The 21,512-nt window shown below is 50.3% G+C and overlaps 4 protein-coding genes across 13 annotated transcripts in view; 2 read left to right on the top strand and 2 right to left on the bottom strand.

Moving 5' to 3' along the window:
- The window catches only part of Tesk2 (testis-specific kinase 2), a 126,916-nt gene extending 124,811 nt beyond the window's left edge, over positions 1-2,105 (top strand). The window contains exons 10-12 of one of the 2 annotated variants that reach the window (XM_013016916.1): positions 102-219; positions 526-1,163; positions 2,012-2,105. In XM_013016916.1, coding sequence (XP_012872370.1) covers positions 102-219; positions 526-1,163; positions 2,012-2,053 — 798 coding nt within the window. In that variant the 3' untranslated portion in view covers positions 2,054-2,105. Of the gene's footprint in view, positions 1-101; positions 220-525; positions 1,973-2,011 lie in introns of those variants that run through there. The other variant, XM_013016915.1, reaches the window with a different exon arrangement.
- Toe1 (target of EGR1, member 1 (nuclear)) lies at positions 2,069-5,655 on the bottom strand. 4 transcript variants are annotated; one of them, XM_013016925.1, is made up of 8 exons: positions 5,571-5,655; positions 4,554-4,696; positions 4,427-4,467; positions 4,185-4,281; positions 3,918-4,076; positions 3,439-3,698; positions 3,097-3,256; positions 2,069-3,015 (listed from the first exon to the last, which is right to left on the bottom strand). In XM_013016925.1, the coding sequence occupies exons 1-8, from the start codon at positions 5,620-5,622 to the stop codon at positions 2,395-2,397; spliced, it is 1,533 nt and encodes a 510-aa protein (XP_012872379.1). In that variant the 5' UTR covers positions 5,623-5,655; the 3' UTR covers positions 2,069-2,394. The 4 variants fall into 4 exon arrangements, with proteins under 4 accessions (XP_012872379.1, XP_012872378.1, XP_012872380.1 ...); XM_013016924.1 differs by having other exon boundaries at positions 4,554-4,729; positions 5,571-5,640; XM_013016926.1 differs by lacking the exon at positions 5,571-5,655 and having other exon boundaries at positions 3,918-4,089; positions 4,554-4,604.
- On the top strand, positions 5,592-13,746 carry Mutyh (mutY DNA glycosylase). Of its 6 annotated transcripts, none has more exons than XM_013016921.1 (17): positions 5,592-5,653; positions 9,109-9,226; positions 10,020-10,162; positions 10,260-10,299; positions 10,401-10,474; positions 10,610-10,651; positions 10,733-10,804; positions 10,879-10,992; positions 11,077-11,174; positions 11,254-11,398; positions 11,477-11,540; positions 11,723-11,914; positions 12,015-12,157; positions 12,239-12,388; positions 12,663-12,701; positions 12,820-12,858; positions 13,549-13,746. In XM_013016921.1, the coding sequence occupies exons 1-17, from the start codon at positions 5,621-5,623 to the stop codon at positions 13,681-13,683; spliced, it is 1,641 nt and encodes a 546-aa protein (XP_012872375.1). In that variant the 5' UTR covers positions 5,592-5,620; the 3' UTR covers positions 13,684-13,746. The 6 variants fall into 6 exon arrangements, with proteins under 6 accessions (XP_012872375.1, XP_012872371.1, XP_012872376.1 ...); XM_013016917.1 differs by having other exon boundaries at positions 9,978-10,162; XM_013016918.1 differs by lacking the exon at positions 5,592-5,653 and adding an exon at positions 5,763-5,899 and having other exon boundaries at positions 9,978-10,162.
- Positions 13,747-14,096: 350 nt separating this feature from the next.
- Hpdl (4-hydroxyphenylpyruvate dioxygenase-like) lies at positions 14,097-15,831 on the bottom strand. The gene has a single exon (XM_013016857.1). It carries the CDS (start codon positions 15,631-15,633, stop codon positions 14,518-14,520), a length of 1,116 nt encoding a protein of 371 aa, XP_012872311.1. The 5' UTR covers positions 15,634-15,831; the 3' UTR covers positions 14,097-14,517.
- Positions 15,832-21,512: the final 5,681 nt, after the last annotated feature.

The following is a 21,512-nucleotide window of genomic DNA, read 5'->3' as shown; positions in this document are numbered from 1 at the left end:
AGCTGAACATCTGAATCTTTAAAAAAGAGCAATACACTGAAATTCTACCTTTGGGGTGGGAAAATGAGGGTAAAACTCACGGCTAGTGTGGATGCCTACAGATGGACCCCAAACTGCGCCCATCCTTTGTGGAGATTGAGAGGACCCTGGAGGAAATCATGAGCCGCCTGCGGGAAGAAGAGCTGGAGAGGGACAAAAAGCTGCAACCTACAGCTAAGGGTAAGAGTTCCAAACAGGCAGCCCAACCTGACCCCAAGGGAGGAAATTAGCCTGGAGGATCTTCCCCTCTAGGACTATTCATCACAAAGTCTCAGGTCCTTAGCTAAGTAAGAGGGGAGGGCCATGAGATCACAGAGTCTCAAACAGTAGTTAAATTGACACATTCCTTCCCTTCTCTGAATATTTCCTTGCTGATGAAATGAGACAACGGTACTTTGCTTTCCAGAGAGAAAATACTGTAATAAGTGATAGCTTTGTTTATTATGTCTAGTGAGAATAACCCAGGCTTGACTCACTGTTATTCAGGACTCTTGGAGAAAGTTCCTGGGGGGAAGCGACTAAGCTCACTGGATGACAAGATTCCATACAAGTCCCCACGTCCAAGACGTACTATTTGGCTGTCTCGAAGCCAGTCAGACATCTTCTCTCGTAAGCCCTCGCGTACAGTGAGTGTTTTGGACCCCTACTACCGGCCACGAGATGGTGCTACACGCACTCCCAAAGTTAACCCTTTTAGTGCTCGCCAGGACCTCAAAGGTGGCAAGATCAAGCTCTTTGACCTACCCAGCAAGTCTGTCATCTCCCTGGTATTCGACCTGGATGCACCAGGCCCTGCAACAATGCCCCTGGCTGATTGGCAGGAGCCTCTGGCTCCACCTGCCCGCCGGTGGCGTTCTTTGCCTGGTTCACCAGAGTTCTTGCATCAAGAGGCTTGTCCATTTGCAGGCCGTGAAGAATCGCTATCTGATGGGCCCCCACCACGCCTCAGTAGTCATAAGTATAAAGTAAGAGAGATCCCACCATTCCGGGCATCTGTCCTTCCAGCTGCTGTAGCCCATGAGGCAATGGACTGCTCTAACCAAGAAGAAAATGGTTTTGGGCCCAAGCCCAAGGGGACCAGCTCAGGCCTTGGAAATGCCTCTGAGGAGATGGAGGTTGAAGAAGTAAGACCATGGGACTTGGTTGCAATCCCCTCCTCTGTCTCAAGCATAGGCCCACAAACCCAGGGAGAAAAGGATGGGTGAGGGAGGTTAGTCCCTGTCTACACTTTGGGGATGGAGCTTCAGCTGAAGCCATAGGTGCACAGCCTTGACTTTTCTCTGGAGCCCACAGAGCAGGCAGGCTGCTTAGCTTTTGGGCTTCCAGGACCCAATGGCACATATGAGATGAAGCAGCAGTGAGAGAGGCATTCTAGTTAGGGCCAACCATTGGTACTAAGCCTCAGACATCTAGCAAGGAGCTCCAACTCCCACCTGTTGGTTTCTAGTGTACTTTCCGCACTGGACTCCTAGTTCTAGGATGAGCTGGCAGGTGGCTATTACCCCAGTTCTTTCCTGCCCTAGGTCTCTTTTCCCCTTTCTTGGGGCATATAAGCTACTGGAAGGAACTCAAAGCTGACCAGGAGGCCCTAATAGGCATGGCTGTTTTTCAGACTTGAAGACTGGGGTGCTTCTTGCCAGTATGTCTAAGACACTTGAATAATTGCTGTTTGCACTTACTGCATGGTCAGACCACACCACTACATTTCTATGCAAGGGGGCGGGGCAAGGTAACATGGTGGTCATGGCTCTTAGCTAACCTATTCAAAGACCTTTTCCAGTTGATTAATCTATTTTCCTATTTATAAAGGAGTCTTAATGTTCTGCCTCATAAGACTTTCAGCCTTGTGGTTGGGAGTGGGGGCTGGTTTTGTAGGCCTTAGGGCCTGCTCTAAGTATTTTGTTAACAGGTGATACAACCAGTTGGTTAAACGGTTTATACCTGGACTGATTTTCTTCCCTTCCTGCTATAGCTGGAGCTTCGGGAACAATCTGTCCTTACAGAGCCGCAATAAGAAATAACCAAAGAATGAAGTTGGTCAAAATATTTTCATAACTTGTTTCTGTTGATTTTTGGGGGGTAAAAGCTTTCCCAAGACACTTTCAGATTTGAAAATAAAGATGATATTGCAGGTGCTGGTCAGCCTTCTTACTTGAACTCTTATACCTCAGCCTCTGAGGTAAAGCAAAGGTCCAGGAACAATGCAGCAGGATCTCTGCCAAGGCTCCTTCACCCTGTCCCCCTTTATCCACTCTCAACTCTCTTAGTTGAAAGTGTATTCGGAGACTAGAGAGACTCAACAACTCTGTTCTATTTTGTTTCTCTTCCTGGGGAGAGTGCCAGGTAGAAGCTGGGTCAGCTGTTGCCCCAAGCCAGCTTCATCTTCTGGTTGTGAGCTTTGGAGGAATGGGAGAACTGGCTTTTGGCCACTGTGAGAGGCACAGCTTTGCCACTCAGATACACTTTGTTGTGACATTCAGGTAGCCAGGGTCCAGAGCTGCAGGACTGGAGTTCCTGGCTCACTCCCACAAAGGCCATCACATAACCTGTCATAAAGGCATCAAAACCAGCCCGGTGCAATCCATCCCCAGGCACTGGGTTAGGACTGACTTGACTTCCTGGCACTTCTGAGGTAGTCATGTCAGTTATTCCAGGCTGGGTTGTCTTAAGCTCCATCCCCAAATCATTTTTATGATCTTGCTCACAGCAACTCTGGTCCTTGGCTTCATCTTCGGCCACTTTTTGTTCAATTTCCTCAGTCTTCACACCATCCCCACAGACCTGCTTAGTGGGAGGACCATCCTCAGTTTCTCCAGAGGTCTTTGTCCCAGGCTGGTTCATCAAAGCCCTCCTCCGTTTTTCTTTACGTCGTCGCCGTCGCCGCTTGTCCTCTGCCACAGCCTCATCGGTGTCAATGATAAGATCAATATTGTGGGAGCGAGGACACTGTGGTCCTAGAGGGCACCAGCCATAGGCCTAGAGGTAGGAAAGAGGCTTAGAAGGAGTTCCAAATGTCAAAGCCTCCCCTCTCCCCAGGAAATGGACAAGAGTTCTCACCGAGAATTTGTCACAGATGTTGGTGGGATGACGATGGTGGGTTGCAGGGGACATGCAGCAGCGGTAGTCAATATGAGCCCTCATGCTAGAAGGATAGCTGCAGAACTCCAGGACAAGGTGAGGGCTGCCAGCTGCCCGCTGTTTCTCATTTTCCCGTTCACTGAAACAGCAGAAGAGGGTATTGTTCCACTAACATGTATGAGAGGCAGGAGTTTTGTCTGATTTGTTCATTGTACTGCTGAATCCTCAGCAACTAAAAACAATGCCTAGAACATGGTAAGCACTCCATAAATATTAAGTGAATGAAATTTGCTCATACAAGACCCTACCCCTTTCCCTCACCATTTCCGGAAGGCGTATTCTAAGTAGGAGGCCACAAATCGGGCATGAAACTCTGCAGCATATTTGGTGTCATAAATGCCTGCTGGGAACATCTCACAGAGGTCAGCAGTGAAGGTTCCCAGGCTTTCTGGCAGGTGGGCATAGAAGTTCTGGTACAAGAACACCAAGTCTATAAGACCATTATGCAGCACCACGGGCCGGCGGGCTCGAATCAGCTCCAGGAACAAGGTTCGCACTGACTGGCTCTGGCTCTCATCACCCTAGGTGGAAAGGGAAGAGGGGGTCAGTGGGAAGCAGAGAGTTCCTTCTATGGACTACTGCTCTCTAGTTCCCTCATCTGGAAAGTTCTTCCTCATACCCAACCCAGTGCTACATATAGTATGTCTTGTCTCCTCAGCCTTGTCCATGGTGATTCCCCATACTCACTAAGAAACAGGTTTCCAGCAGACAAAGAAAGGCTAGGGAAATTGGATACCTACCTTGTCATTGCCCTTATGGTAGGGGATGCCCTGGGCATACTGCCGATTAAAGTTGAAGCCATGCTGTACCAGGAACTGCACAGATTTTGGTTCTATAACATACTCCTCCGTGCACAGCAGAGTGAGATTGAACACCTGGACCAGGTAGGAATGTTCACCCTGAGAAAGAGGGCTATATCAAGACTTGAGATTAAAAAACCTTACACCCAGTGTTCCCTCCTGTGGATCTCTGCCACAGATCAGGGATGGGGATTAGATAGTTCATACCTTATCTGGCTGTTGCTTGAAGCAGGCGAGGCCCAGCGACAGCACAGAACGGGTCCTGGCAGCATGACACACAGCCTTATAACGTTCTTCAATGCACCTTAAAATTGGTTTTTGGAGTGGTTGTAGCTGATTTAGCTTCATGAAGGACCCAAACCACACAGGACTCGAACATAGACCCACCCCTCCAGGGCTGAGATCTATCCCTTCTGCTGGGGCTGGGACTAAAGAGAAGGCTTACTTACTGGTTCAGCAAACTCTTCCTGTCCCCTAGCCCACTCAGCTCCTATGAGTGGGTAAAGGTAGGGTTGTGATTGGTCCCCAGCACCAGTCCCTTCTCAACACCTGCCCTCCCTGTTTCCCATGCCTCACCGTGTCAACAGCCACGAAGCTAGATGTCTTTATGGCCAGCAGGAGGGATGGCCACATCTCTTTGAAGTTATCGTTTTGCACATCTACCACAGGAACTTGGACTACTATCTCCTCCTTAGATTTTATGCTTCTGTTGACACCTCCTAGGCATAAGGAGGGTGGTGGATGTTCATGTTCTGGCAAGACCCCAAGGGAACAGACACCAAGCTAGGTTGCGGGGACCCCATTGGTAGCTTTTTCCCTTTACCTCAAGCTCTTTTTTCCTACCCTATGTGTTCTGCACATATATCAGAGTGGGCAGTGCCCTGAGTTTGGGAAGAGAACAGTTGGGTCTTCCAATGACTTTAGTAAAACTTTGGGAAGAAGTTACTTTCTCAGAATCCCTATCAGTGGATAGGTAAGGTTGAAGGGAACATCTTTGATTTTTCCTTACCCCTTGCAGGAAATATTCTGCAGGGCTTGGAATTTAAAATCCTTGAGCGAGGATGGGTGGTGTAAGCCTTTAATCCCAGCACTCTGATAATAGGGCCTCGACTGTGAAGCCAGCCTAGGCTACAAAACCAATCATGTGTCAAAAGAAAAAAAGCAAAACAAAATCCATCCCCTAAACATACGAGGCTGCACACTACAGTTCCCAGGAGGCCCCGACAGCTATAAGCGGCAGTTCCTGGTTTGCTTCAAAGCCTGATAAATGCCCTACACCAGAGCTATCAACGTGTCCTACTTCTGGTTCAAAAACCCCACCGGCTCGACAGATTCCCAACTACTAAAATTATGAGCTCCACTCAGACCACATCTCCCAGCATGCCCCTCCTCGGCCTTTACAAAGCTTCCACCCCTTCGGTCTTTGCAGGCAGGCGCAATGCATGCCGGGACCTGTAGTCTCCTCGTGGCTGCCTAAGAAGGAAAGGGCTAACTCACGGCAGCTTCAGGTCAGCCTCTAGAACTATGGTCTCGAGGCTTTTCCCTTACTGAGCCGCAGAAGCTTTTAGGGTGACCCCCAGGAAAGCCACTCACCATCGGAGGCCATTGGAGCTGGAGCTACGCCATCTTCACTGCCAGCAGCCATGACGGCACGCGTCCCTCACTGGATTCTGTGGGTACGCGGGACTTCCGCTTTGTTTCCAGTCGCGACACGGCCTAGCAGGGATGGGGCGGGGTCTCTGCCGCGGGGGGGGGGGTGGCCGAGGAGTCAGACTTCCGCTCAGACCTCCCGGGTCTGGTGCGGGAAGTAGGCCGGGCGCGCGCTGAGAGCCTATTGGCTGGTACGTCCGGCTCGAGCCAGGATTGGCCGAAGCCACGCCCCCTGGAGTGTCGGAAGTCGCGCGCGGGAGACAACCTTAGAGGTAATTTCTATTCCTGCGCGCCCGGTGGAGGCGTGGGAGCTGTGGCTTTCTAGAGCGGAGCCCGCGGGTTGGGGTGGGCAGGGTAGTCGGCCCAAAGAAGGGGGCTCTGCCTAAACCGGGCTTAAAGCATTCCTATCAATTAGGTAACAAGAAGGGCCTGTCGAGAAAAGAACGGTGTTTTGGGCAAGGCAAGTAGCCAGAACGAATGCTTAGTGCCGTCCAGGAACTGAAAGAGTTTGGGGAGTGTTCCACAAGACCAGGCTGCAGAAGGGTAGCTGTCGACAATTAGAGGACCTTTTGAGATGATCTAAGCAAGTGATAACGTGACTTGAGTAAAGCCTCTGGTAGCAGGGATGGCTACTTGTGAAGCTATTACTGACCTAAAGGGTGTTTGGGCTTGATTCCTGCTACTGTAGGATAGATGACCCTACTGAAGACTCGTCCTTTCCTGGGGGTTCTACCTGCCACACCCAATGCCCACCAATCCTTTCTCCTGGGATGTTCATTTCTTTCTAGTTTGTCTTCAACTTTACTTAGAGTTTCTTTGGATTTTTCCCATCCTGAAAAAGGAATCATTTCCTTTAACCCTTCCCTCATCTGGCTAAATTAATGTTCGTGTGCTTGCTTGCTTGGTATTGTTGAGGCAATGCAGAACAGCATCAAGACCTCTTTTTAGAGAGGATAAAGGAATTTATTGCCAGCGACCGGAACCAGGCTAGTGACAGAAGCTTGGATTCCCTAGTTGGGAGAGGGCCAGGGTTTTATACGAGCTGGTTACACACAAAATAGGCATTAATAAGATATACAAAAGTCCAGGTGGGCTGACATCAACTTCTGACCAATTGCTTTCTAGTTGTGTAGGAATCATGACATCCTGTCACTACCCCTTCTGTGTTGTTATTTAAAAATGCCTTGTGGGGCTGGGAAGGTGGCTCAGGGGTAGAGCGCTTGCCTTGCATGCAAGATGCCCTGGGAGGCCCTAGGTTCGATTCCTCACCCATAAGCAGAAAAAGCCGGATGTGGCTCTGTCATTCACATGGTAGGTAGAGCACTAGCCTTGAGCTGAAGAGCTGAGGGACGGTGCCCAGGCCCAGAATTCAGGCCCCATGACTGGCAGAAAAAACAAAACAAAACAACCTTGGGGCCTATTGATTCAGATAGCCCCAACTGTATGAAGCAAAGTGCCTCCACCAGAAAGGGTAACTTTGTCTACTTCAGTATGAGGGCTTGAACTCAGCGCCTTTTGCTCTTTCTTGGCTCTTTCCCTCAAGACTGTGTGCTACCACTTGAGCCACACCTTCACATCTGACTTTTTTGGCTAAGTGCAGCTATTAGTCTCACTGGGCCAGTCAGCCCAGGATCCTCAGATCTCAGTCTCCTCAGTAGCTAGGATTGTAGGCGTGAATCACCAATGCCCAGCAGGTTAATTAATTTGACAAGTATTTGTTGTGTGCAGTTTATCTAACACTGACTTTGGGGACATAACAAACCTAGTTTTGTCCCCTTATGGTTTTTTTTCTGTGTGGGGGGGTATTTGCTTTTTGTTTTGTTTTTATAGACAAGGTAAACACACTGAATCATGAGTAAATGTAAAATTACAATTGGTGTAAGAGCATCAGTAGAGGGCTGGGAAGGTGGCTTAGTGGTAAAGCGCTTGCCTTGCATGCATGAGGCCCTGGGTTCGATTCCTTAGCACCACATAAGCAAAAAAGAAAAAAACCGGAAGTGGCTCTGTGACTCAAGTGGTAGAGTGCTAGCCTTGAGCTGAAGAGCTGAGGGACAGCGTCCAGGCCCAGAGTTCAGGTCCCACGACCAGACCAAAAAAAAAAAAAAGAGCATCAGTAGAGAACTATATGAAGAGAATAAGACAGGAAGACTTGATTTTTAAGTCAGGAGCTGGAAATGATTAAATGTTAGGAAAAACTTAGAAAATCCTCTCCAGAAGAAATAGATGGTGCGAGGCCTAAAAGTATACAACTTTGGAGCTTGAAGCAATTAAATTCTGACAAAAGTAGCTAAAGCATAGTGAGAAAGGTCGAGGCATGTGGAGCCCTGACCCGTTGACCTTCAGAACACTATTTAGGGCTGGGAAGGTGACTCAGTGGTAGAGTGCTTGCCTTGCATGCATGAGGCCCTGGGTTCGACTCCTCAGCACCACATAAGCAGAAAAAGCTGAGAGTGGTGCTATGGCTCAAGTGGTAGAGCCCTGGCCTTGAGCTGAAGAGCTGAGGGACAGCGCCCAAGCCTAGAGTTCAAGCCCCACGACCAACAAAAACAAAACAAAAACTCTATGTAGAGGATTGGCTTTTACTTCAAGAGCAAGCGGTGTGACGGCCAAAGCCTTCCAGAAAGTACTTTATGGTGCTACCCACCCCATCTCCTATCTCCTGTAACTTACCTTCCCTCATTCCATTGTAACCACTGGCCTGTTGTTGTACTACTAACATGCCAGACCTTTCCAGTGACTTCTTACTTTCCACAGGTGTCCACAATTACTTGTTCTAACTGCTGCAAGTCATTGGTCAAGTAACATTTTAACAAGGTCCACCTTAGCCACATTCTTCTTTTTTTTTTTTTTTTTTGCAGTCCTTGGGCTTCAACTCAGAGCCTGGGCACTGTCCCTGAGCTTTTGCTCAAGGCTAGCACTCTACCACTTGAGCCACAGCACCACTTCCAGCTTTTTCTGTGTATGTGATACTGAAGAATTGAACCCAGGGCTTCATGCATGCTAGGCAAGCACTCTACTACTAAGCCACATTCTCAGCCCTCCTTCTCTAATTCTTGATTTCTCCTTTCAAATGAAGGCTTTGAACTAGATGATTACTAAAGGCTTCTTCAGTATAACCACAGTACATGAGGTGATTAGGAAAAACCTCTTATCCACCACCATGATCCCAGATACCCCAAAACAACTATTATACACACTGTTTCCCAACAGAAGACTTTGGTTCTTGGCCTATCATCGTCCTGCCCTCTTGTTCTGTATGTATCTGGGGCTATCAGTATGATGGTCCCCTGAAACCATTTGCTCAACTGTGCTGGTCATATTTCACTGCCACAGCCAGCTAGGAGCAAAACCATGGGCACTATGAGAGTGACTGTGAAAACTTCATACTATATAAGTGATGTAGGACAAGAGGTGTCTGGGATTCTGCAGCACCCCAAGGTTCAGCTTCCTTGTGACTACTTTGGCTGTGTATGTGTTCCAGGACATCATGAAGAAGCCCCGAGCAGCTGTGAGAAGTCACAGGAAGCAGGCAGCCTGTCTGGAGGGAAGGGAAAATCATGCTCTCAATAGCACCCAGGCCAAGCCTTCTGCCCCTGATGGTAAGGAACTTGTCCTAGCCAAAGTTACAAGGAACTAGTTTTACCACAATAAAGGGCAGATTCAAGCTGGGAAAGGAGCCTGGTATTAGGAATCTAAGGGTCTAATTCTCTGTTACTACGTGACTTTGAAAGAGTTGGTCTGGCTGCTTTCTTTCCAGTAACAAGGTAAAGTAGTCTGTATTTCTTCTTTCATGTGGCCTTCATGATGTCAAATGAGTTTATGAGATTGAAAGTGTTCATTTGTTTCTTTGGACAGATTTTTGTGTTTTTTTGTGTTGGTACTGGGGCTTGAACTCACACTCACCCTCTTGCTTGGTTCTTTTGCTCAAGACTGGCACTCTACCTCTTGATCCATACCTCTACTTTGGCTTTTTGCTGGTTAATTGGAGATAAGAGTCTCAGATTTGTCTTCCTAGGGTGACTTTGAACTTTAATCCTCAGATCTCAGCTTCCTGAGTAGCTAGGATCACAGGCATACACTACTAGCACCCAGCTGTTTGTTTTTTTAACAAAGAAATATATACCGCTACATGGGTATATACTATATCTAGCTGAAACCATTGGATATTCATTGTGGACCAGAAACAACAGAGCCAGCAGTATCGCTCTGAGAAAATTGAGGTTATACATATAACTAGAGACCCTAAGGTCTGATACCAGCTCCAAAGATTAAGCAAGGTGTTGGGGTGGGAAAGTCCTAAGGGCGAGCACACTGCCATGGGCTGTTGTTCCCTTGGTTCCTGGTACACAGCCTGTTCAGTGGTGATTCCTGAGTACCCTGGGGCTTCTACAGGCCTGATCAAGCAGAATGAAGTATTGCGGGCCTCTGTCTGCCTGTACCATCTATTCAGAGACACAGCTGAAGTCACAGTCTTTCGGAATAGCCTGTTGAGCTGGTATGATCGAGAGAAGCGGGACCTACCCTGGAGAAGATGGGTAAGCAGGCAAGGATAAGGGTAAGCAGGGACAGAAGAGCAGAAAGCTGACACCCAGCCCCTTTCACACTAATTCCCAACCTGGGTTGCATTGACAGGCAGAAGATGAGGCTGACTTGGACAGGAGAGCATATGCTGGTCAGTATCTCTTGAGAACAGGGTTGCCTGGAAATCCTTTGGGCTGGGGGCTAGGAGCTAGGCAGGTTAGTAGTGCCCTTACGCCTGCCCCTCTTCCCTAGTGTGGGTGTCAGAGGTTATGTTGCAGCAGACCCAGGTTGCCACAGTGATCAACTACTATACCCGATGGATGCAGGTGATGCCAGGGGAGGGAGGGGAGAGTTGGGTCAGACCCCACATGAGCCTGTATTTGGGGGTTGGATATAGAAAGTGCTTCTTCCATTACCCTCACCCTTGACCTCATCTCTTTATGTCTGCCTTGGAGCTGTAGAAGTGGCCAACACTGCAGGACCTGGCAAGTGCTTCCCTGGAGGTGAGAGCCACCCTTGGGTACAGGAAGTGGGGGCAACTGAGAAACAGACCACTGATCCTTTGGCTCTAACCTCACCTACAGGAGGTGAACCAGCTTTGGGCAGGCCTGGGTTACTATTCCCGAGGCCGGAGGCTACAGGAGGGAGCGCGGAAGGTAAAGGGGTGATGGAGAAGGGAAGGGGTAGGAACTCTGGCACGTCTCACCTTGAACCTTCCTACCTCATTCAGGTGGTTGAGGAGCTAGGGGGCCATGTGCCACGTACAGCAGAGACCCTGCAGAAGCTTCTGCCTGGTGTGGGCCGGTACACAGCTGGCGCCATTGCTTCCATTGCCTTTGGTCAGGTGAGCCCATCGTCCACCTGTACTTTGTGTGTGCCGACCCTGCTTCCTCAAGCCCAGACTGACTCTTGGGTTCCTCTGTGCCAGGCAACCGGTGTGGTGGATGGGAATGTAATACGGGTGTTGTGCCGTGTCCGAGCCATTGGTGCTGATTCCAGCAGCACCTTTGTCTCTCAGCAGCTCTGGTAGGATACTGGGATATCAGGAAATTGGGGGGAGTATCTTCAAAGGGTCTTTGGTTTATTCTGGTGTCCTTTCTTTTAGGAGCCTAGTCCAGCAGCTGGTGGACCCTGCCCGGCCAGGGGACTTCAACCAAGCAGCCATGGAGCTAGGTGCCACAGTGTGTACCCCACAGCGCCCTCTCTGCAGCCAGTGTCCAATACAGGACCTGTGCTGGGCACGCCAGAAGGTGAGCTTCTTGGAAGGGGCAGTCAGAGGCCCTAGTGAGTGATCTGCACCCCATGCCACACTGCCTTGTGCCTCTCAGGTAGAGCAGGAACAGCTGTCAGTTTCACGAAGCCTGCCAGGCAGTCCTGATGTGGAAGAATGTGGTGAGTGTCAGCTCTAACCTTAACCCCAGCCTCTCCCAGCCCTGTCAGGTTGCTGTCTATAGAAGCCTCATTGTGGCTCTTCCTCTAATCTGAATAAGATTCTGCACAACTGGACCAACCCTGCTCTCTAGACTTGGCCTCTAAGCCCTGATCTCAGCAGGATTGGCGATGTCTGTTCCCAGCTCCGAACCCTGGACAATGCCAGCTGTGCCCACCTCCCTCAGAACCCTGGGACCCCACCATGGGAGTGACCAACTTTCCTCGAAAGGCCACCCGCAAGCCTCCCAGGGAGGAATGTTCTGCCATCTGTGTTTTGGAGCAGCCCAGAGCCCAAGGGGGAGGCTGCTTTCTGCTGGTGCAGAGGCCCAACTCAGGTACCTGAATACTGGGAGTAGATGGCAGTGGCTGGAGCATCAGGGAGGAACGGAGTCAGCAGCTGAGGCTTAACCCACACTTGGCTGCCCTGGTTCTCAGGTCTGCTGGCAGGACTGTGGGAATTTCCTTCCATAACCTTGAAGCCCTCTGAGCAACATCAGCGCAAGGCCAAGGCCCTACTACAGGAACTGAAGAGTTGGGTTGGGCCGCTCCCAGCCACCTCCCTTCGGCACCTTGGGGAGGTGAGTGAGCCGTGGAGTGGTCTGGAATGAAGCTTTTGTGACCTCCACAAGCCCTTTTCAGCCCCCTGTCCCTCCCCTCAGGTGATCCACACCTTTTCTCACATCAAGCTGACCTATCTTGTATATGGTGTGACTCTGGAAGGGCAGACCCCAAAGACTCTACCACCTGGTGCTCGCTGGCTGACTCGAGAAGAATTTCATACTGCAGCTGTTTCCACTGCTATGAAAAAGGCACTATCTTTGTTACATTCATTGTCCTTTTCCGTATTTTTTACTTGCTCTATATCAACGTATTGCTTATAAACAGAAAGAAAAAGAAAAGCACGCATTCTAAACAAAAGTGCTGAGGCTGATACAGGTTGAGGGCAGAGAAGGGTGTGTGTGTGTGTGTGTGTCTCAGTGTGTGTGTGTGTCTCAGTCTTTTGAGAGATGTCACCCCATGTGTGTGTGTCTTTGTCTTTTGAGAGATGTCACCCTGTTCCTGTTGCCCTCTGTTCTTGACTAGGTGTTCCAAATGTATGAAGACCAGCCAGGGAGCTGCAAGGTGAGTTTCCTGGCCCTCACTCGGACATCTCTGCCCACTCTTGAATCCATTGTTTTTAGTCATTGGCACATGGGTGGATATTCTGTACTCCCAAGAACAGTTTTTGGTCTGTGCGCAGGGGGACAAGAACAAGTTGGTGAAGGCAGTAGTGTCACAGGCATGGGCACTGTTTATGGTAGGTTTTACAGGACACGAGGTGGGGAGCTGTCAGTTCTATCTGGAAGGCAAAGATCAAGAAAGGCTGCTTGAGGGGCTGGGAAGGTGGCTCAGTGGTAGAGTGCTTACCTCACATGCATGAGGCCCTGGGTTTGGTTCCTCAACACCCCATAAACAGAAAAGGCCAGAAGCGGCGCTGTGGCTCAAGTGGTAGAGTGCTAGCCTTGAGCTGAAGAGCTCAGGGACAGCACCCAGGCCCAGAGTTCAAGCCCCATGACAAAAAAAGAGGCTGCTTGTGAAAAGTTGCTAATCTGGGTCCTAGAAATGAGTAGTTTTCTCCTGGTTTGGGAACCGAGTCAAGCAGTAAGGATGCTCTTTCCTGAACCACAAGTAGGTGAAATACAAGGTAGTTTACAGTACTGAAAGAATTGGGCGAGGTCAGCAGAGCCTGCTCAGGTCGGCCAGGCCAAGAAAACATCGTAGATGGAGAAGTCAGATTTTCATCTTAGGAAGATTTTCTCTGGCTGCTTTTGAAGAGTTGGCAGAAAGAGCAGCAGATACTTGGAGACAGGTGGAAAGCTCTGTAACATTCCAGGCTAGTAGCTGATTGGGATCAATTGAGTGGGAAGGGACAAGGGGGAGATTCCCTATGTCGTCTCCTCAGTACCTGTCACTGTTGACTTTTGCACAGGGTTCTAAAAGGTCCCAGCCATCCAGCCAAAAAATGCCCAGTCGGAAAAAACCTAGTCGGGGCCAGCAAGTCCTGGAAAAATATTTTCAGCCTCATGTCCCTACTGATTCACAAAGCCTTAACAGTGCAGCCTAATTATGCTAGAAGCCTTTACCTGAAAACCCTGTTGTTTAATAAAGAACTTATTTTTGTAGTGAATCAGAGTTTTCTACAACTTAAATCTCCCTAGTCCCTTTACTCTCCAACTCCTGGAGATCCAGAAAATGAAGATCTGCTCAGTCCTGACTTTCACTGCCTGAGCTCCCAGACGCCAGGGCAGGTGGAGATGAGGGGTGTTCTATCTAGAAGAATCCATTCACTTTTTCTCCTGAGGGAGTGAAGGCCAGGCAACTGCCAGGAACACACCTGCTAGTGGTTTACAACCAGCCCTCTCATTCTGGGTATCAAGTCAGCTCTGATTGGAGCAGGGGGATCACACTAGAGCTCTCTGACCAGTCTGTTCTCACCTGGAGCTGTTGTTTCCTGGGGAGAAGAGAAGCGCAGAGGATTTGTCTTAAATTCCTACCTCAAACACTGAATCATTTATTAAGGGATAATCTCATGAAGTGAAAAATACATAAGGCAAAGGCTTATTCATCATAAAACTGGGGAGGATGGGAATCCACTCAGAAACACAAAGGCTCCAAAAAGAACAAGCTGTGCTGTGACCTAATTGTGTCATTCTTTTATCTTTCATATATATTTGATATTAAGCTGCAAGAAGGTATGGCTTTGCCTTTTAAAGCCCCACCCACCCAGGTAAGAAACGTAGCTGCTGGGTGGAACTGTTGACATAGAGGCCACACCTGGCGCCAAAGGCAAAGGCTTTTAGTAGCTGGGTGGTGTTCCCGGGGGTGAGTCTCAGTTCCTGCAGGCGGTGTGGGACCCTAGAGCACCAAGACAAGATGGCTGGCCTAACTCCAGCCAGCTTCAGGCTTTCCGTGCTCTAGTAGCTTCCTCTTGCACGGACTGCCATAATGCTCGGATGTTGTCCTGGCCAAAGCCTGTGGCCCCCTGTCTTTGAATCAGCTCTAGGAAGAAGGTATCTTCATTAAAGAGGGACTTGGTAAAGACTTGAAGCAGGAACTTGTCTTTATCGCCATCTAGCAGGATTCCTTGCCGGGCCAGAAGGCTAGGCTTGTGCCCTGCAGCTAGGATCTGCCCCTCTTTGCCGGGCTGTTGGTAGTATGCTGCTGGAGGTGTCAGCAGCCGGCCTCCAGCCCCCGCTATCCTCTCAGTCGCCTCTAAGATGTTGGGCGTGTACAGCCCTACGTGCTGCAGCCCTGGCCCCCTGTGCCTGACAAGAAATTGCTCCACCTGGTCCTGCTTGCTGGTGGCTCTGGACAGCGACTCGGCTAACACGAGGGTGGGAACCGTGCTGCCCGGCGCAGTCTGCAGGGCAGTGAGTCGCAGCCCACCGCGCCCGGACCCTGCTGCCACCTCTAAACCCAGGTCCGGATCCTCACCTGGGCTCAGTGGCAAGTGGCGAAAGCCTAGGCAGTCGTGGAACCAACGCCTGAGTGTAGGGGAGCTGCCAGAGGTGCAAGCCAAGGTCAAGTGGTCCACGTGGCTGACCCAGCCCAGTCCCGGCGCCGGGGACACCGATGTGAAACCGGGTAAGAAGGGCCCGCGATAGCCGGCGCGGTCTAGCAACGTCAGGCTGAGGTTGCCCGCCGGCGAGCTGACCACGGTGTAGACAGCCGCGCCCCGCGCATCCCGCACGCTCACCGGGGGCACAGGCACGCGGCACCCCCGAGCAGCCAGCTCCCGGGCAGCAGCGGCCGCATCGTCCACGTCGAAGCACAGGTTCGTGGCGCTGGGCACTGAGTGACTCGGGTCCAGGCCATAGAGTGGCTCCCCGGGTCCTGCGCCCTCATTTACCAAAAAGACCGCATCTCCGCTGCGTAAGGCCAGCTGCCGCCAGCCGCCCGCCTCCCGCGCCGCCAGGGGCTGGAAGCCGAAGAGGTGCTGCAGATCTCGGGCCAGGGGTTGGCCGGCTGGCACGTGGAAGGCGATGTGGCACAGACGGCGGGCGTGCACAGCCATGGCGGGCCGGGCCGAGCCGGGCCGGGCCGAACGGCCACCCGGACCTGGGCTCCAGGGACCGCCCACTAGTTAGAAACTCCAAGTCCTTTTAGATCCGCTGATGGGTGGAAGCCGGTGGGGGCAGTTCTGTGTACCCCGGGAGAGGTCACAGACCAAGTCCCGAAGGGAGCGATTCTCCTTCCAGCGCCACGATCACCTGGACCAGGCTCAGGACTAGCCGCTCCACCCGGGGAGTAGAGAGCAGTGAGCCGAGCACGCGGAGCTGGGAGGGGCGTGGTCAGACGGGGCGTGGTCACGCGGGGGCGGGGCCTCAAGTAGGTGGTCCGACCCGACACGCCTCCCACTCCTCCGACCTTGTAGTCAAGGGTACAGCCTGGGACCGGGCTGCTCTCTCCCAGGGCCTCTGGTCGGGTCACGCCCGGTCACAGAGCTACCCTTCCGGCGCCCGGGAAATCACAATAGCCACCTTCACTCGGTGCCAGGCTCACTCTTCTCAGACCTCAGAGCGAAGGATTCAGTCCGGCTTGGGGGAGGAGCTCCAACTCCCCCTCCACAGAAGGGAATTTCTTAGCAGAATCGGTTTTTTCTTTGGAAACCAACTGTTTGCCTTTGAGTATTGGTAAGATTTTTCTTTGCCTTTTTTAAAAAAAAAAAGAAATATTAAGATGTTTTAAGTTCTAGGCTTTTCCCCTGCACCCCTAAAGAGGTCCAGGGAAATATTGAGAATACAGAAAACAAGTCAGACTCTCATTTTTACTTCTCAAAATCTTTTGCTCCTTTGTCTCAAGACTTGGAGAGAATTTTTTTTTAAGTTGATATTTTGTTGCTATTGTTCCTTAAAGGAACAGGGAGGAGCATGCCACCCTAACAGGACTAGAGTTCAGGCCCTTATTACCTTTGTTTTTGTTTTTTTTGTTAGTCATGGGACTTGAACTCAGGGCTCAGGCACTGTCCTTGAGTATTTTTGCTCAAGGCTAGCACTCTACCACTTTGATCTACAGTGCCACTTATGGTTTTCTATTTTTTTTGGGGGGGGGTGTCCGGTCGTGGGGCCTGAACTCTTGGCCTGGGTACTGTCCCTCAGCTCTTCAGCTCAAGGCTAGTGCTCTACCACTTGAGCCACAGTACCACTTCCGGCTTTTTTCTTTTTGCTTATGTGGTGCTGAGGAATCGAACCCAGGGCCTTAAACATGCAAGGCGAGCGCTCTACCACTGAGCCAACTTCTCAGCCCTACTTACGGTTTTCTAGAAGTTGATTGAAGTCTCATGGACTTTGCCACTCAGACGGGCTTTGAACCATGATCTTCAGATCTCAACCAACTAATGAGCCACCAGCACCCAGCAGCTTTCTCTTTAAAGCCTGCTACCTTCACATTTGCCAGAGGAGCTTTGGAGAGGTGTTTGTAGCCTTGAGAGCCAAGATTTGTGTGAAGTCACAAGAGTAAGGAAATTAGAAGTCTTTTGAAACTTTAGCTTGAAGGGTTTAGGGAAGGGCATTCAAGGATAGAATGGAGTTTTGCACGTGGGCTCAGGCCTATAATCCCAGCACTTCGAAGCAGAAATAGATCCAGGCAAGCTTGGGCTACATAGTGGGTTCCAGTTCAGCCAAACTACATAGTAAAACCCTGTCTCAAAACAAAACAAACAAGGGCTGGGGTATATCTTAGTGGTACAGCTTTGCCCAGCTTTGTTTCCCTCCTCAGTACCAAAATAAGAGAAAGAAGGGAGGGAGGGAAAAGAGGGAAGCAAGAAAAGGAGGGAGGAAAGGAGGAAGAAAGAAAAAGAAAAGAGAAAAGGTGGGGAGAGGAGAGAGGCTGGGTCCAGTGGCTCAGGCCTGTAATCCTAGCTACTCGGGAGGCTGAGATCAGAGGATCCTTGTTCAAAGCCAGCCTGGGCAGGAAAAGTCTGTGAGATTCTTATCTCCAAATAACCACCAGGAAACCAGAAGTGGCCCTGTGAAGCAAGTGGTAGAGCGCTAGCCTTGAGCTGAAGAGCTGAGGGAGAGTGCTCAGGCCCAGAGTTCAAGCCCCATGATGAAGGAAGGAAAGAAGGAAGGAAGGAGGGAGGGCGGGAGGAAGAAAGGAAGGAAGGAAGCAAGCAAGCCAGCTCAGGGCCAGTGCCCAGGCCCTGAGTTCAAGCCCCAAGACCAGAGCATGTGTGTGTGCACGTGAACACACACACGGCAACTAAAGCTCACCTCTTGTCCCCATGTGTTTTAGAATACCAAGTGAGCTACACAGAACCATATCCTAAGGGATGGGGTTTGCTAGCACTATGTATTTCTCCAGCTCTGAAAGAAAAGAAGCTGATAACTTCCATTAACTGCCTGGGGAGCAGGAAATATTTCTCTACTTTAACCTTGCTTAACTTTCACCTTGGGAGACTTTTTGTGATTCACCTTGGGAGACTTTTTGTGATACACCTTGAAATGCTTTTCATGTATGGATCTCAGGAACCTGTAATTTTGTACGGAAACTGGGAAGCTGAGCAGCCTGCATGGGAAGATGGGGGCCTCTAGCTTGTCACTGTCTAGTCTTTCATTGGCCCTACAGTCACCTAAGGTCTCAGCACAATATTGGGTTCATGGTCATCCCAAAATGCATCCTGGGAATGCAGCTGAGCTGGGATAATACACTTCTACATTGATAGGTGAGAGGACTGGACAGGAGCTGGGACACAGTCCCCCTGAGGCAGTCCCTACACTTTCCATAGTGGCTGAGATTACAGGAGGTCTTATGGGGATGACGATAAGGAGGAAGGAAAAGAGGCAAACTCTATCAGGACAGTTTGCTGTGAGTTAAGGCTTTTTTGGGTCATTACTAAGCAGTTTCTTGACTAGGCTGCTTGGCCTTTGACCCATGCCAGTGTAGTCCCTTCCCCCATTTCTCTAGCATGTCTGCACAATGTCCTCTGTGTGGTGCCATTGACATGGTACAAGGATTGTGTAAAGAGAGCACTGGCCATAGCCACAGCTACCACTTATTGAATACGTACTCAATGTCACATCACAATAATTCTAAGAAGTAGATATTATTATTACTACCACCTTTGCCCATGAGAAATTAAGGCTTAGAGAAGTTAAGCAACATGCCCAAAGTTATGCTATTGAGTATTAGAATTAGATTTTAGACCCAAGTCTGTCTGGCTTTAGAACCTGTGTTGTCACATTCACTCATCTGCAGCAACAGATTAGCCCTCCTGATCATAACCCTGAACATCCAGGCAGGCCTTTTTTTCTAAGACCTCCCCCAATGGCAGCCTTTTCTATCTGAAACTATAGAGCAAGCTGCCTGTCAAAGGTATCACTTGCTGGGCGCTGGTGGCTCATGCCTGTAATCCTAGCTACTCAGGAGGCTGAGATTTGAGGATCACGGTTCAAAGCCAGCCCAGGCAGCAGGAAAGTCCAAGAAACTCTCATCTCCAATAAACCATCAGAAAATCAGAAGTGGTACTGTGGCTCAAGTAGTAGAGCGCTAGCCTTGAGCTGAAGAGCTCAGGGACAGTGCCCAGGCCCAGAGTTAAACCCGATGCTTTGGATGATAATACACATCACAAATACCAAGCCAATGCTCAGTTGCTCCTCTGAAAGTTTGGCTCACACTGAGCTTTTACTTATTCCCTTTGCCCCATTTTCTTCCTTTCATTCTTTTCTTTCTTGCTTCCCTGCTTGCAGTTTAACCACTTTGCTAGTTGCTTCCAGGTTCCAATTTCTGAGCCTGACCCCTTTTATATTTATTAAAAATAATGTAAACTGCCTGTAATCCTATTTACCCAGAAGGCTTATAGCTGAGGACTACCATTTGAAACCAGCTCAATCAGGAAAATCTGTGATTTCTCCAATTAACATGCAATTTAGCCTTAAGTGAAAAAAGTCGTGGCAGTTTCCAGGCTCTGAGTTTAAGCACTAATACTGGCACAAAAGAATAGAAATAAAATTTCCCTGTCTCCTCATCTTATATATCCTGCTTCATTTCTTCCTCACCAAAAGGGAAGTCACCAATTCCTAGCCCCTAGACTGTCCTGAATCTCAGTTGTAACTACTGCACATACTATGGAATCCAAGACCGGTATGAAACCTTAGTTTCAACCTACCTCTGACCTGGCTATCCATGGGGCCATCTAGTGGATTAAGAGCAAAACAGTACCACAAAAAGGGCTGTGGTAAGAACACACAGTAGGGCTACTCCCTGGGCATTGGAAAGGCACTGAGAGTGCTGATTGTGGTATTTTTGAGGAAGTGCCCTGGGAATGGGCTTCTGTGAAGGCTGGGGGGGGGGGAGAGTGGGCTACTTTGACCCTTCACAGTCAGATACACAATAGAAACAAGGTCCCTGGCCCTTCAATTCCTATCTGCTGGAAACACAAGGGTGATTTTGGGTGAGGCATGGGATTCAGTACTTAACCTTGACTCAGGACTCAGATTGGCTGGCTGTGTGTGTGCTGGTCCAAGGGGCTTGAACTCAGGGCCTGGGTCTGTCCCTGAGCTTTTCCAGCTCAAGAATAATGTTCTACCACTTGAACCACAGCACCACTTCTGGCTATTTGGTGGTTGTAAGAGTCTCATGAACTTTCCTGCCCGGCTGGTTGCAAACGGCAATCCTCAGATCTCAGATCTCGGCCTCCTGAGTAGCTAGGATTATAGGTGTGTGCCACCAGCGCCTGGCTTCAGATTGGCCTTTTAACGGTTGAATATAGAGCTGGCTGTGGATGAGTCTTCCCCAGGCCAGATCCCATCTCCCACGGCTTTGACCATGACCCACGTAGGACACATGTTTTCCTCAGTCAGGCCCCCGAAGAACTTTTTCAAGATGGGTCCTTCCAGCATGGCAACAATTGTCCTTGTGGGGGACTCAGTGTGCAAGTACAGATCCAGGCAGCAGCAGAACCGGAGGCCGCCACGGGAGGGCGCGCGAGGCAGGCGGTGGTGGCGCTGCTGTGGGCTCCAGCCGCTCCGAGAGGCCCGAGCCATGCAGCCACAACCCTGCCGCAGCTGTCTGCCTCGCTAGCGGCTAGCAGAGGCGCTCTCCGATTGCTTCCAAATCCTACACCCCTCTTAGTAAGTCTCCCACAGGCCGCACCGGCGGAACCCTTACGCCGTACCTCACTCGTTTCTGGCCCCTCCCACTCGCCTCTGCTTCTTAGCAACGGGACCCCGGAAGCTCGCCCTTTCCGTACCCGCCCTTCACTGTTTTTGGCCCGCCCCCAGCTCTCTCATCTTTCCCTTCCGCCGGAAGCCATTCCGGAAAGTTCCCGACTTTCTGTATTCCCCCTGCTTTATAGCTGGGTTGGCGTTTGCCGGTGGCCCAAAGGCGTCACACAGAAGGTGACACGTGCTTTGAGCGTGGTAAAACGCACGTGATATGTACTAACAACCATTTAGGTGTATAGTGTGGTGGTGGTAAGTACATTCGTATGGCCTGGAGTCCATTCCCACCGTCCATGTACAGATCTCTCCTTCCTTGGAACAGTGACTCGCAGTGTCACCCGCCGCCGTCACTGGCAGCCACCATTCGACTTACTTGCCTCTACGATTTTAACTATTCTTTTTCTCAAGGCTAGTGCTCTCCCACTTGAGCCAGAGCGCCACTTGCGGCTTTTTTGCGGGGTGGGGGGTGAGGGTGGAGAGGGGTGGTTTATTGGAGATAAGAGTCAGGGGCTCTTGCCCCGCCTGGCTAGGAGCTGCAGTCCTCAGATCTCAGCCTCCTGAGTAACTTGGATTACAAGCGTGAGCCTCCAGAGCCCAGCCTTATCTTTCTTTGCTTTTCCCTTTTTTTTTTTTGGTCCGGTCGTGGGGCCTGAACTCTGGGCCTGGGCGCTGTCCCTCAGCTCTTCAGCTCAAGGCTAGCACTCTACCACTTGAGCCACAGCACCACTTCCAG

Source organism: Dipodomys ordii, unplaced genomic scaffold (genome assembly GCF_000151885.1).
Source record: "Dipodomys ordii isolate 6190 unplaced genomic scaffold, Dord_2.0 Scaffold33, whole genome shotgun sequence".
Taxonomy (NCBI): domain Eukaryota; kingdom Metazoa; phylum Chordata; class Mammalia; order Rodentia; family Heteromyidae; genus Dipodomys; species Dipodomys ordii.
This window is presented reverse-complemented; position numbering and strand designations above follow the sequence as displayed.

Coding starts and splice junctions, on each gene's coding strand:
- Toe1 (XM_013016924.1), bottom strand. CDS start 5,622: ATGGCTGCTGGCAGTGAAGATGGCGTAGCTCCAGCTCCAATGGCCTCC. Junction 4,730..5,570: donor AGCTCCAATGGCCTCCGATG/GTGAGTGGCTTT, acceptor GGGTCTTGCCAG/AACATGAACATCCACCACCC. Junction 4,468..4,553: donor GCTTCGTGGCTGTTGACACG/GTGAGGCATGGG, acceptor ACCCACTCATAG/GAGCTGAGTGGGCTAGGGGA.
- Mutyh (XM_013016917.1), top strand. CDS start 5,621: ATGACGGCACGCGTCCCTCACTGGATTCTGTGG. Junction 10,652..10,732: donor TGGCAAGTGCTTCCCTGGAG/GTGAGAGCCACC, acceptor CCTCACCTACAG/GAGGTGAACCAGCTTTGGGC. Junction 12,859..13,548: donor TGAAGGCAGTAGTGTCACAG/GCATGGGCACTG, acceptor ACTTTTGCACAG/GGTTCTAAAAGGTCCCAGCC.
- Hpdl (XM_013016857.1), bottom strand. CDS start 15,633: ATGGCTGTGCACGCCCGCCGTCTGTGCCACATCGCCTTCCACGTGCCA.